General features: G+C 43.0%; 1 protein-coding gene across 1 annotated transcript in view; it reads left to right on the top strand.

Moving 5' to 3' along the window:
• The window catches only part of LOC310775758 (protocadherin-15-like), a gene marked incomplete at both ends in the record, with an annotated part of 239,416 nt that overhangs the window by 90,264 nt on the left and 134,152 nt on the right, over positions 1-15,000 (top strand). The window contains 3 exons of the mRNA XM_083635894.1: positions 2,118-2,267; positions 2,459-2,550; positions 2,862-2,963. Of these exons, the coding sequence (XP_083492020.1) occupies positions 2,118-2,267; positions 2,459-2,550; positions 2,862-2,963 (344 nt within the window). The remainder of the gene's footprint in view (positions 1-2,117; positions 2,268-2,458; positions 2,551-2,861; positions 2,964-15,000) is intronic.

Here is a 15,000-nt window from a genome sequence, read left to right as displayed (position 1 = left end):
GTCTAGCAGAGCAAACCATCATTGTTACTTACAGTAGTACAGCTCCCTGTTATCTGTCCACTTCAGCCTGGTTCACAGACTGCTAGGGTGTGTGTGTGTGTGTGTGTGTGTGTGTGTGTGTGTGTGTGTGTGTGTGTGTGTGTGTGTGTGTGTGTGTGTGTGTGTGTGTGTGTGTGTGTGTGTGTGTGTGTGTGTGTGTGTGTGTGTGTGTGTGTTGTGCGCGTGTGTGCGTGCGTGCGTGCACTGGCATGTGCTTGTGTTTGCACGCTTAAGTTAAACATGGAAATTAATAGTAATTAATTAATCTAAATGAATCGCATTTTAATCGCATAGCAGTATTTGATACAAGAAGTAACATTTTTCAACTCAAATGGATTTTGGTATGGAGTGAATCAATGAAGAGACAATACAATATTGCTGTATTTGTAGGCTACTTACTCATCTTGGCTCTGAACCCCGTCATCTGCTCGAGTGTGGGTTGCCGACTCTACTTGCTCGTACTAGGACTAACGTTAGCATGATGAGTGGCTAAGTTAACGTTAGCTGCAACAGGCTGCTTTAAATATGCAAATTATTTGTTGCACAATTTGCACACAACCGTGTTCTTATCCACGCTTCCATCAGGGAGTTTTTTAAATCTAAACTTCCCATCCACCGGGCCAAGCAACACGTTCTCATCTGCTTCTTCCATGTCTACAGCCCACTTGCACTTCCCATGTGGGGCTTTGTTGTTTGACATCACTCAATGCATATATATATATATATATATATATATATATATATATATATATATATATATATATATATATATATTAGGGCTGCACGATGTATTGTATTTTCATCGTCATCGCGATAGGAAAATGTGCGATGAACACATCGCAAAAGTCACGTGTTATCGCAATAAAAAAAACTGAGTTACGTGACGGGAGCAAATGCTCTTTCAATGTCTTTCACATGCAGCCAAAAGCTGCTCTCACCAAAGACACTATAAAGCAAGACATTTCAACTTCGAGTGACTCCCTGTATCTGTGTTTTCGCCGCGTCATTGACAAACAGCCAATCACAAGCTGATGACCAGGAGACCCGGAAGAGTACCATTTGGCGTAGCAAGCATGCGGTAGCATGGAGTTGGGTCTATCTATCTGCTCTCACTCATCTCTAGCTACACTTAGCTCACATTAGCTTATCAGCGGCACTGTGGCGAAAAGGCACAGCACTTCTCTGATTTGGAATGATTTCGGATTTAAACAAGATGACACGCTGCAAACACAGGTACTGTGTAAAACATGCAGCGCAGTTGTGGGGAAACACAACAAACCTTCATCACCACCTGCAATATAACCACAAAGAACTGCACAAACAATTACAAGAAAGCCAAGCCGCAAAGCCAACAACGTCGAGTAGCAGCAAGAAGCGATTGCAGCAACCGTCAATTTCTTGGAGTTTAGCGAGCGTGACTCCTTACGAGACAACATCCAAACGCCACAAAGAAATAACAGACTCCATAACTCGTTGTTTGACGAAGGACATGATGCCTATTTGCAGTGGGCAAAGACGGGTTCCCCAAAATGTACAAGACCTGCAGGGAGGCTGTGGAGACAGAAGTGAGTCAATCTGAATACTACTTCTTTATTTAATAGACATAGGCTATTCAATGTTTGGGGTCTATGTTAGCTGTCTATTAAAGCAGAATGACACGTTACCCCGCTAGCCGGGCTCATACTGTATGAGCGAGAAGCGCCCGGCTAGCGTGGTAAAATAACACGCTAGCTAATATGTACCCTTTTATATTTTTGTTTATAGCATTTTTTCATTTATCGCAGGTCATATCGTCATCGCAATATTGAACAGTGTTATCGCACATCGCAGCTTTTCCTCATATCGTGCAGCCCTAATATATATATATATATATGTTAGATCTTCCTCTAAGTCTGGCTTCAAAACAAAGTCAAAAAGTCAGAAAAACGGCCAAATATTTTTGCCGGCGAATGTTGAGTCCATGGCTACAGCCTTGTTGAGCCCCCTCAGAATTGTGGCTTGCATGACAGCCCTGGCAGTAGTTACAGAAACCTCTACATTGATTTGATATTGTTATATTTCTCACTCTATCTCTCCAGGTGGTAGCATCAGATGGCGTGCAGCAGAGCATTCCGGTTACCGTGGCAATAACGGTATTGGATGCCAACGACAACACACCAGCGTTTGCCAACATCTCCTATAATGTCAACCTGTATACTGATATGAGGCCTGGAGAAACTGTATTGCAGGTGCACAAACATATTGATCGTACAGTTTGACCAACATATTGATCATACAGTTTGGAAAACATCTGGTATTAGCAACTTCATTTGTTAACGGATTATACCTTTTTATGGTGTGACCATGCTCATTTGCAATTACCTGTTTATGTGTGTGTGTGTGTGTGTGTGTGTGTGTGTGTCTATGTGTGTCTACCCAGCTCTCAGCTGTAGACAAAGATGCGGGTCCCAACGGTCAGGTCACCTATCGGATTTTAGCAGGCGACCAGGGACACTTCCTCATCAACCCCAAGTAAATGTGCCAGTCATTAAGTCATATTAAAGTTTTATTTTGGAGTTGATTAATTCCGGGGATTCCTCCGTTTGAAGCAGCTCAAGGTCACTACTTATTTTGGGCATTGATGACCAGTGGGAATATAAGTCGACCTGCAATATGACATGAAAATGCTTGAATGGAACAGATGTAGAAGTTGTCGTCTACAGTGTTATTAATAAAACTAGGGGTATTGTCACTGTTCTCATTGTTAGTATGAGTTGTTGCTACGTGTAAACATTGGTATAGTCATTATATGATGTCAAATAAAATTTGCTTTGTCTTCACAGCACTGGGGTCATTGCCGTGGCAAAAGGGGTGAACCTCACTGTGGGGCGGAGCTATGCTTTGACTGTGGAAGCCATGGACAACGGGCCTGAACCTCACAGAAGGTAGACATGTGTCTCTCGGTCTGTCTGCCTCCCTGTCAGTCTCCACCTCCTCCTCTCTGTCTGTCTGCCTCCCTGCCTCCCCCCCTCCTCTCTGTCTGTCTGCCTCCCTGCCTCCCCCCCATCCTCTCTGTCTGTCTGCCTCCCTGCCTCCCCCCCTCCTCCTCTGTCTGTCTGCCTCCCTGCCTCCCCCCCTCCTCTCTGTCTGTCTGCCTCCCTGCCTCCCCCCCATCCTCTCTGTCTGTCTGCCTTCCCCCCCCCTCCTCTCTGTCTGTCTGCCTCCCTGCCTCCCCCCCCCCCCCCCCCCTCTGCCTGCCTGATTATGAGGCTTGATGGGTCATTGGGCTTAGAAAGCTTTCATTGTCATTATTAGACAGCCTTCATCCCTCCATAACTCTCCTTTGCTTCGATTTCTCCTTTATTCGTTCTCCATTGTGCCATTTTCAGTTCCAGGAATTTACAGCGAATTACGGTTTTGCATCGGCAAATATCAGAGAAGGAGTCTGAGAGGAAAATAGTATTGGGAGTGTGAGGGAAGAAAAGAAGAGGCAAAGAGGAAATGCAAAGAAAGGGACAGAAAAAAAGGAGAGAGCTCTAGCAGACAGAGAGGATGAGGTCATGAGACAGTGCTATATTTGATGAAAGGAAAGGAAATTATGCCATCTATATTTCAAAATAGGAACAATTTCAGCAATAGCAGATAAACACACACACACACACACAAACACACACACACACACACACACACACACACACACACACACACACACACACACACACACACACACACACACACACACACACACACACACACACACACACAGGATCTTAAAAGAAACCAATAAGAATCTAGCTGTAGTCCTCAAAGTAATGCACTTTGCTCCTGCCACATTGTTTGAGGATAAGGACTTGAAGCTAAATTGTGCTTTTTCCCCCCTCCTGTCTCGCCCCCTTCATCTTCATCTCTACCTCATGACTGAAATCAATAAGTTACCATAGCTGCTCAGACTATTTCATGGAACAAGCAGCTACTGTGAAATTATAGTTCCAACAATTACTGAGCAATATGTTGTCTGGAGAGTGGAAACAAAAGAAAATCTGGCAATGGAACCATTCACCCACTGCAACAAGGTCAATCTGCATCACTCTGATGGAGGCACTGGCAGACAATCTGATCTCTGGAGGTAGTTTAGCATTTTGCCAGGTCTAGAGTGAGACCATCCAACTGTGAGAGGCAGCAATGTGCCGCAAGGCATCCGGTCTGCAATGTACGCAAATACCATACAAACCAAGATAGGCTGTCCAACCATACCCCCTGCCCCTTACTGTTAGGGTGTCATTTTCTAACACACAAACTGTAGTTCTTTGTGTCTGGAACTTGGGATGCAGAACTCGGCATAACACTGCAAATTGGAGACGTGCTAAGTCATCTGCTATCCTCCGTGCCCCGCAAAATGCTATCTGCGTGCGGCGGAAATGGGATTTGGGCGGTCTTAACCACCAGAATTATTCACAGGTGTGGCCTGGCAATGCCTGGGCGTTACATCAATCAAACCTATCAGATTCCCGTCTCGCAGTCTCTTTAATACAGTTTGCGCAAAGCATGCTGTGATTCTGCCCATGCGTAATTTGGATATCTCACAACACCACCATCACATCATATACCTGTTAAAAACATGTGATTTGATGCAATTCGGGTTCTTTTGTTGACTGGAAAATAGAAACGTGTTTGCAAAGGGGAAACAGGGACATTTGATTGACAATAATATTGCAAGTAGGCTACAATGTCCAAGTTTTCTCAATTAATTTCCCATTAACCCCTCTTTGCGATGTGATAAAAGTTTTGCAGTGAATTATAGTTGATTGCCTCACTGAATTATGTGCTGTTACCCAATTTTAGCAGCAGAATTGGATGTCCTGGCGTTTGGCACATCCGTGCGTAATGATCAATCCAAAAGGAATTCCCCTGCACTGTGCTGCGCAGCACGGAGGGTGCGCTCAAGCACAGTGGGGTATTTTTGCGCTAAGAGGTGCTTTTCAGAGCTCTTAGCGCAAAGAATTGCGCGCATGCTGACGATAGCAGAATGCCATGTGTGTCCCCGCATTTTGCGGGGACACGCCTGATTTGGCATGGGGAATGCCTACCCCATTAGCACGGCAGGGAGAATACCAATGCTCCTGGGCACACCCCCAATTTGTGCTCGGCATTAAACAAGCACAAGCGCAAAAATGCCGCGTTCATGACGATAGGGCCCTAGTGTGCAAAAGCCTTTAGTGGTTAGAAATACTATCTTGTTGAAAGATGGTCTCTCTAAATCATCTGTAATCTGTTTAATCCCCAGAACAGCTAATGTGTCTTTCACCACCTATACCTTTCCTGTCAGCACACTGAGCTCCTCCCTGCTCTTTGTAGTGCAAGTCACTCTAGATAAAAGCTGCTTCTTGCTCTAACATAGAAGTCAAATTGAGTGCTTTTTTGGACGGTTTTAGCTTCATGTATTTGTCAATAGCTGTCAAAACGAATAATTAAATAGCCTGAAAACCTCTCAGTGCTTGTGGCAGCCGAATCAATAAACTTTGTGAAACTTCACAAATTAAATTTGCTCCAGCGGTTGACTTGTGGGCTGTCCCCAAATTTCCCCAAATCAAATCAACTTATTTAATAAATCCCATTCAACAAAACAGATGATGCTTCAAGTGGATATGATAAATGGTCTTCATGTCTGACTCAGTATCCAGGGGATCAAATGTCTGATTTGTCATTAATTGTCAACATTAGTTGTCAACATCATTGTCAACATCTCTCTCTCTCCCTCTCTCTCTCTCTCTCTCACTCACTCTCCTGACATAAAGATATAATATTTGTCAGTAATCATAAAAACTAGAATCTTTTTCTCCCTCACTCTCGAATTCAGCTCTGCTCTGTGGCTGCCAAATCAATACAGAATGTGAACGTTTGTAGATTGAGACGGTTCCAATGATTGGCTCACAGACTGTCCCCAAATTTCCCCAGACTCGCTTTTTTCCCCTCCGCTGAAAATATCAAACATAACCCCCCTTGACAGATTGATATCTCTCTCTGTCCTACCTGCTTTGTTAAAACTGTGGGTCAGGCCACAAAATGGGCTGTGTGTCCTGGTGGGTACTAACAAGACTTGAGTGGCAATCTTTTTGAATGAGTCTGGATGATTGAGGCAGACGCTGGAAAAGTTGAAGAACCCTTGCATTCGAGACTAAAGGTTCATGGTTGAGATAGATAGATGGATAGATAGATGGATACAGTAGATATTAGGGCTGTGCGATTTTGCCTAAAACTAAAATTGATGATTTTTTCTCTCAAAACTCGATTTTCGATTTCGATTTCGATTTATTATACTATTATACTTCTCTAAACATTTGTTGCCCTGCAGAGCTCTTTTCCCCCCTTTTTTCCATAATTGACAATTTACGCTTTTACTCTGAAGGTAGAACAACTCAACTTCCTGTTTTAGCTTGCCGCTGCTATGCTTAACTGTTGCTTGCTAACTTGACACTGGTGGATTTGCGTGTTCCTCCGTGAGATAATTATATTAGTGTCTAATCGACCACCCGTGCTTGGAGATATATCTGTACTAGAATAACACAAAATCTTACGATTTTACGATTTTCATTTTTTTAACATCGTCCCAAATAATTAATTCGATTACGATTCAAAATCGATTAATCGCACAGCCCTAGTAGATATATAGATAGATAGATAGATAGATAGATGGATAGATGGATAGATGGATAGATAGATAGATAGATAGATGAATAGATAGATAGATAGATAGATAGATGGATGGATGGATAGATAGATAGATACATAGATACTAGGCCATGGTCTTAATTCAAGGCCACATAAAGAGTGTTTTAATGAGCCTAACTTTATCTTTCTGTATTTGAGGAGTCCTTGGTATAGAAAATAATGTAGTAGCAATTTGAAGTGGAACTTTCAGATAATTATAAAGTGGTAGGTTGTCTAACTCAAGGACAAAGATATTCACCTAAATTTATCATATTTACTGAAACCATAATTAACTCTAAATTACTGGCTGAGAATTAGGGTCTGTGTGTGTGTGTGTGATTAGTAAATAGATTGTTGCACAGTAAAGCAATACTTTTTCAACCTTTCCCAACGTGTAACTGAAGTGGCTCAGTGGTAGAGCTGTCGCCTCGCAGTCAGAAGGTCCTGAGTTCGATTCTCGCCTGGGACACTGTGAGCGCTGTGGTTGTGTTATATATCTTCAGTGCCTACTGCCCAGGTGGGGTATCTCGTCTCAAGGGCCTTTCTGTCTGTGTGGAGTTTGCATGTTCTCCCCGTGCTCCCCCAGGGGGGTTCCTCTGTATATAACCCCCCCCCCCCCCCATTAAAAAAACATGCAGAAGATCAGATCGTCATCGTCATCCGACCAGTGACGACAACATCCGAAGTTGGTCCCCGGGCGCTGTACGAGAAAAGCGACCACTGCTCCTGGCCTGCCCCCCGGAGGAAAGGACAAGCCAGGATGGGTTAAATGCAGAGGACAAATTTCACCGGCCACTGTCAGCATGTTTGTGGCCGTCCGTGCATGTGTTGATGTGTAATCGTGTGACAATAAAGATGGGCTTGTCCGTCTGAAATCGTGTTTTTTTTATTTTATTTTTATTTGTATATCTATTTGTCCGCTAACCACCTGCAGTCTTAGACTGCTATAGCCATCTACGAACTTCGAGATTTCTCCCAAACCTGGAAAATGGAGAGACTTTAATCTGTGAAATGATCCAGAGAAAACCTGGAGTTCCTTCGCTGACTTTGTGGACTTACAGAATTATTGTTTGAGCTTTTTTGTAATTATAGCGTTATTTCATTGTAGTGCTAAACGGTACAGTATGAACAAGAACATTTGTTAGTTTTTGTACAAAATGACCTCAGGCACTGTCACAGTGTCCACACATTTTGACTCAAGTGTCAATGGATTTATTTCATTGTCATTATTGAGTCTCAGCACTATTGGTTTTGGGGGGAGAGTTGTTCATGGTCACAAGTCTAGACCAGTGATTCATGATCACAAGTCACAAGTCTAGACCAGTGATTCATGATCGCAAGCCACATAGACCAGTGATTCATGATCACAGGTCACAAGTCTAGACCAGTGATTCATATTAAAGGAGAATTCCTGTTTTTTACACCCCAGACCTTATTTCCAGCTTAAAATGTGATGTTTTACTCACCCAAATAACTTTGGTTTCATTCTGATCCACCTAGAAGATATTCAGATCCAAGTAGAGTCCTGGAACTGGCCAAAACAGGCGTAAATGGGGCATACATCGTTCACACTGTAAATAACATATTTTCTGTCACGTCGCGGTTCATTATGGTTGTTATATAATTATGAGAACATGAATTAGCTATGTAACAAACCTCCGTGCTGCCGACAGCCTGCTCTGTTTGCTGTCCGAGTGTCCCTCACTTATGCCTCATTTCCACCACATTTTACAGCCCTGCACAGCCCGTCACCACTCGGCTCTATTTGTTTCGACCCGATGGATGTTTTGTTTCCACCGCTGCTCGATCTGCAGCACGACTCAACCCCGACTCAACCCAGGCTGTCCACGTTTTTGATCGGTGGAATGAGCTGTGCGGGGCCGCGTTGATACCAGCGGTGGAAATGGGCCAATAGATAACACCTCCCGCTTTATCTCCCGCTGCTGTTTGTAATCGATATATGGCCTTATTCCATATGAGCGGCAATTGAATTGAATTGTCCATAATCTTGAAATCAGATCATATCTATATGCTAAGCAGGCTGCTAAGCTACACAACACAACAGACGGAGTCAACTCTGACCTGCCCCGGATGTGCTTCAGAAGAAGAAGCGAGAAGCGATTCTGTTTGGTAACAGAAGAAGAAGAGAAAACCACAGAAGAAGAACTTAGAATTAGATTTAGGCTAATTCCTGAACAGAAATCTGAACATTGGATAAAACCAGGTTCAAAATTCGGTAACGCTTTATATTAAGGTTATATTAATAAGCGTTAATTAATAGGTAATACGGCTCTTATAAGGTGCTTATTAACACTATTATTATGTTAATAATACTATATAATATGTATTAATCAATCATTTATTATGCACTTATTATGCTTTTTGCAGGTACCAGATCTAAAGCAAGAACAGTGCCTTATTAAAGGAGAACTTACCTCCAAAACACTTTTTTTCAGCTTTTAACCAATATATATGACTTTGGGGGTGATGTGTGAAGAATTCTGGTCAGAATTTCCACATTTGACACCAAACTGTTGCCATTTGACCATTTGTATCATTTTTCAGTAGCATATCTGGCATAAGCGCCCTCTAAGGGTGGAAGACTGCTTTTTTTTCTCTCTCAAATGAATGGGAGATTTGGTACAACCTGACGTCAGGTTGTCCCCAAAGACTATGGGATTTCAAGATAGGTACTCTCCACTACTCCCCCTGTACCCTTTCGGCTCCTCACAACTCCAAGCCTATTCCTATTGAAGTTTGCTCTTAAAATACTGAACCAAACGTCGTCAAAGTTGGCACATGTCTTAATTATAGTTAGTTTCCCGCTGAATGTGTCATTACTTACTTTATTAATATCTTACCTGGATAAGCTCTAATTATGTTGTTTATATTATCAGTCCGACTTGGAAGCACTTTCTGCCGGCCAGTCAAACGGGAGAGTCTGCTCTCATGCACCCGCGGGGGCGCGCGCAGCAGTGCTCTGAGCCTAGTCACAGACCTAGTCACAGAGACCAGTGCAGTTTGTGAATGGAGAGTGTAGCCTACAGTATAGCGCAGCCAGTGCACTTAGCAGCAGCATCATATCTCTCTCCCACTTTCCCCATGCAGATCCCCCCCCCCCCCCCCCCCCCTCTCTCTCTCTCTCTCTCTCTCTCTCACTCACTCTGCTGCTTGTAGGGAGCCGATCTCTCTCTCTCTCTCTCTCTCCCCCTCTGCCTGTCAGCAGAGCGACTAGCGACTGGGGACTGGGGGGGGGGGGGTGAGCAGCACAGCACACTCTCTCTCGCCCAGCATCAAAGTGAGAGCCTCACTTTCATCCTTCCGCAAACAAATCTTATCGCAGTATAGCGCACATGTAAAATATAACGCTATACTACGACGTGACAACGTGACAAAGCTGGTCTAAACACATCGGCTACTGTAATATCGTCACTGTGTACAAGCAACGGGGGGGGGGGGGGGGTTGACTCGCTGTGTGTGTGTTTTGCTGTCTGGAGCACTTTCTGCGGCCACGCAGCAGCTCGGAGGCACCCTGCCTTTTAGAGCACGAGCACGAGCTGCTGTGCTCCAGGCATCGGGGACGCGCGGGCGGAGCTCTTCACTGGAGGTGACTGTCACATACACTGCCCTGCAGTAACTTTTAACAAGAATCACGAAAAGCCCATAAACGAAAATTTAAAACGGATTTCATGGCGCGGTTTATCGAAAGTTGGGCGAGGGAATGACGTGGAGAAATCTCGCATTGTGATTACATAAGCTGAGAGCGGGGCGTTTGTCCTCACTGTGCTGTGTGCTGCGAGCAGCGAGTTAACGTAAGTTTAGACAAGCCACGCACACACACATGGGACAAAATGGGACAAAAATAATTAAATTTCTAGTTCGCCACTGAATGGCCAAATTGATATCACTTTCAACCATTTTGAGCAACAGTCTTTCCATACAGACCACCAGCGTTGGCTAGTTGTTGATATTTATAAAGATATTGCCCCTCTCAAATAAATTATTTTTGAGGCAGTAGGCAAACTGTAATGGCGTCGATTTCCGAAAAAGAATCTTGACTTGAACACAGCCAAAGAGTCTAGTATAGACAAGAGCATATGTCATTTCTTGTTTTTTTCCATAGGTATTTTCAAATCACTGTTCTGATACATATCTAGGGGGTAAGTCCTCCTTTAAGGTTAATAAATCCTTTATTATGCTTTTTGTAGGTACCGGATCTAAAGTGAGAACAGTGCCTTATTAAGGTTAATACATCCTTTATTATGCACTTATTATGCTGCCTCAATGGAGGCAGATGTCTGAATGGCCAAACGGCCAGGGGAATGATTCTGAGAGATGTGTGTTTCACTCAGGGTTTTGTGTCTCAAAAGTGCCTTTTAAACATGGACTCTGGATCATGTCAGGCTACAGAGAACAGGATATGTTCAGGTTTTGCCTTTCTAAATATGAGGGGTCTTTGTTAAGAAACAACTGGATATGAGCCGTTTTTTCTGCCAGTGGGCGGGGGGGGGGGGGGGGGCGGCGGCGCGGTAGCATGTATCAAACACAAGAAATGTGATAGGAAACAGCTTTAGCTATGAGGCAGTCAAAATAGTGGTCGCACCGTTGTCAATCACTGTGGGTGATAGATGTGGGTTATTTTACAAGTGGCAACTAGTCATATCTGACTAGTTTTAAATGTAGGCTATTTCTCCCCACAAAAGTTTGATAGCCTATGTTTTCTAAATAAACGTTTTGAATCCATTTATTTCTCTATAGTCCATTCTTTATAGCCTCTATAGTCGTAGTCGATGTTATTTATTCCAGTGTTGTCATTAAGAGGCCGATTTCGCAGCAAGAATATTTAATTGGTCGGCACGTCGTTCTCAGTAAAGGACGCTTTCGTTATTGAAACAGACAACATGCATGCATGCTCCTACTGTAGCCTATCTATCTGCATTTGCAGAAACTCATGAACCCATATCTTCTGGACATTGCCTTGATGAAAAAAACAACGTAGCATTAGCTAAAAGTAATAAGTGCGACAACTTGAATCTCCCACAAACGTTAGGCTTTTTCTGACATGGGAGCAAGCAAGCAGCGCAGCAGCGTCCCTCCTGATGCACTGGACCTGGCTGCCTGCAACTGCAGTCAAGCCAGCCCTCACCTCGGAAAGCACGGTCATTCTAGCCCCCACTTAACAATTCAAGCCGTTTTTGCAACACTTGAGGAAACCGTGAGTTTGCTCGTTGATATAAGCGATTGCCCGAACGATTCATTAATTAATAAACTAGCGAACGTGAAGTGAGTCACGAAGAGCCACACCTGCCCACTACGGATATGCGGATAATGACCTGCCAGCTGTTAAACATGAGCCACGATTGCGTGGAAGCGGATCTTATACCGGCGGTCGAGGTAGATAAGATACGGAGTCGCGGGAGTGCGCGTAGGCCGGCTAATTGTTGTTTAACATGCAGGCCAACCGGCTAGGTGCAGGTTATAATACGGATTCCACTGCATGTTAAGAAGTGGCTAAAGAGGGTCAGAATTGCATGATGGGACAAAAATGCAAATTAAGCCTCCCAGAGCCTTCTAAACAGCCAATAAGGTTTTTCTTGAATAACTCTGGAACCGACGCTTGGATCTTTCTGAAATTTTCATCGCTTATCCAGGAAGTGAGCATGGGCTCATGAGGTACCTGCAAAAAGCATACTGTTAACTGTTAATAAGTGCATAGTTGCTAATAAGGTACTGTAATAACAAACTTCTTATTAAGCTTAATGAAGTAACAAAACCAGCTACAGTAGTAAAGGTGGTTATAAAGTGCTTATAAATGTCTTATAAGCTACCAATAAATATGTTTATAATGCGATTATTAACACTTATATAGTATTATTAACATAATAATAGTGTTAATAAGCACCTTATAAGAGCCTTATTACCTATTAATTAACGCTTATTAATAGAACCTTAATATAAAGCATTACCCAAAATTCTTGCTTCATTTTGACATATTAGAGCCAAAGGTTTTTACAGAGGGACTTTTGGATATCTCTTTTTATCATTCCATAAATCAGAAAATATGTAATAAAAATACATTTTCGCAGTGTTTTAGGAATAAAATGTTATATAAATCAGGCTATGAATGATATATGAACAAACCCCTCTATAAAAAAAACTTCAGAATATAGTTAGCAATAAAAGTGGACAGTTTGGTTTAAGTGCTACTGAAGTGGAGAATTTTGGCTCCGAGTATGAGAAAGAGAAAACCCTTTTCACCTGCCATGTCTCGCCTTAAACAAGCACAACAGAAAAATAAAGTTTCTAAAAGCTCAGTACAAGATAGTGCACTAATAAATAGTCTAGCGCCTCTGCCACTCGCGCTGCTGTTGACGCTGTTATCGATTAGTTAGGATAAACACCTGGAAGATACATGGAAGAAACAGACAGCAGCCAGCTCCTCAAACTGAGATAATGGACTGTTCACCCGCCCTGACACTGCTTTGTCACTCATTATCCTCTCCTCTTCTCCCTCGCTCCTCTCCTTTCTAACACCTCTCTCTCTCTCTGTCTGTCTCTCTCTCCGCTCCTTTCTAACACCTCTCTCTCTCTCTGTCTGTCTCTCTCTCTGCTCCTTTCTAACACCTCTCTCTCTCTCTCTCTCTCTCTCTCTCTCTCCGCTCCTTTCTAACACCTCTCTCTCTCTCAATTCAATTCAATTCAAAGGGCTTTATTGGCATGATAAGGTGCATCTTACATTGCCAAAGCATACATTAGCAACACTTAGCAATTACAAAGAATCAAAAACAGAAAACAAGACATTTTGTTACCCAGTAACAAATCACAAAATCTTAAGATATTCAAAGAGGAAGAGAAAAGAAAATTAAATGGAATGTGATAAGATAGAATATAATAGAAGACTATTGTTGACCGGAATCTATTCAGAATAATAACAGAACAGTAATATATGGGCAGTTAAATGGTGATAGTGCAAATAGAGAGCAATTACAGTATTAACAAAAATTCACAGAATCTGTAAATAACCGTTGTTATTTTGAAATCTTCAGAAGAGAGCGAAAAACAAATCAAAGCAAAAAAGAATAAAATATAATAGAATAAGATAAAATAAAATATTAGTGTTGACCAAAAAACCTATTTGGAACAACAAATTTAAAACTTAAAAACTTAAAACTTACAATTTTAAATGTAAACATGCAAACCAATAAACTGGATGCTAGTGCAAATAATACAGTGTGTTAAGTGTTCTGTGTTTCAGCCAGATGTGGATGGCTCTCCTGTCCACTGGCTGTCCCTCAGCTGATGGCAGCTCCACACATAATGTGCTGCTAGAATGGTGCATTCAGGTTTCTCTCCCAGAAGATATTGAAGTGCAGATGTGTCCGTGATATTTTCGACTGCTTCTTCTGGTTAATTTTGGGGGAGATTGAGGCTCTAATTTCTTTATATTTGTCACAGTGTAACAGGAAGTGCAGCTCTGTCTCCACCTCTCCTTGGGAGCAGGGTGAACACAGCCTCTCCTCTCTGGGTAGCCAGGTCTGTTGCTGTCTACCTGTTTCTATTGCCAGGCTATGATCACTGAGTCTGTACCTGGTCAATGTCTTCCTCATTTTTGGGTCAGTAATAGTGGTCAGGTAGTCTGCCACTGTGTAGTCTCGATTTAGGGCCAAATAGCAATCTAATTTACTTTGGGTTTTTGTGGTATTCTTCCAATATGTAATATAGTTTTCTTTTTGATTTGTGATAATTTGGTTGGGCCAGGTAGTCTGAGGGCTGTCCTAAAGCTGGGGAAGGTTGGGGGTCAGTCTCAGGACCAGCTGGCTGAGGGGGCTCCTCTCTATGCTCTCTTCTTGGCTTTGTAAGGCTTGGTGATGGCTCTCTGTCTGTCTCTCTCTCCGCTCCTTTCTAACACCTCTCTCTCTCTCTCTCTCTCTCTCTCTCTCTCTCTCTCTGCTCCTTTCTAACACATTTCTCTCTAGCCGTTTTTCAACATGCGTCAAGTCAATATCGGACATTTCCCGGAATTTCCCTTCACACCTGAGCGCTCGCATGTGGGAATCTAATCGTCAAATAGCCGGTATGTTGGGGGGTGGGGTGGGGGGCGGGGGGCGGAGGAGAGTGGCCTGGGGTCATGACGTATAAACTGTGCTGCAGGCCACTGAGGCCAGTCAGAAAAAAACAACAAACAAACATGGAGCCGGCGCCCACTCTTTTGATAATATTGCTGACTCGTTTGACTTAAGAGCAGCGTCAAGCCAGCGTAATAAACACAGCCGA

The sequence above is a fragment of the Poromitra crassiceps genome (genome assembly GCF_964638095.1).
Source record: "Poromitra crassiceps genome assembly, chromosome: 4".
Classification (NCBI taxonomy): Eukaryota; Metazoa; Chordata; class Actinopteri; order Beryciformes; family Melamphaidae; genus Poromitra; species Poromitra crassiceps.
This window is presented reverse-complemented; position numbering and strand designations above follow the sequence as displayed.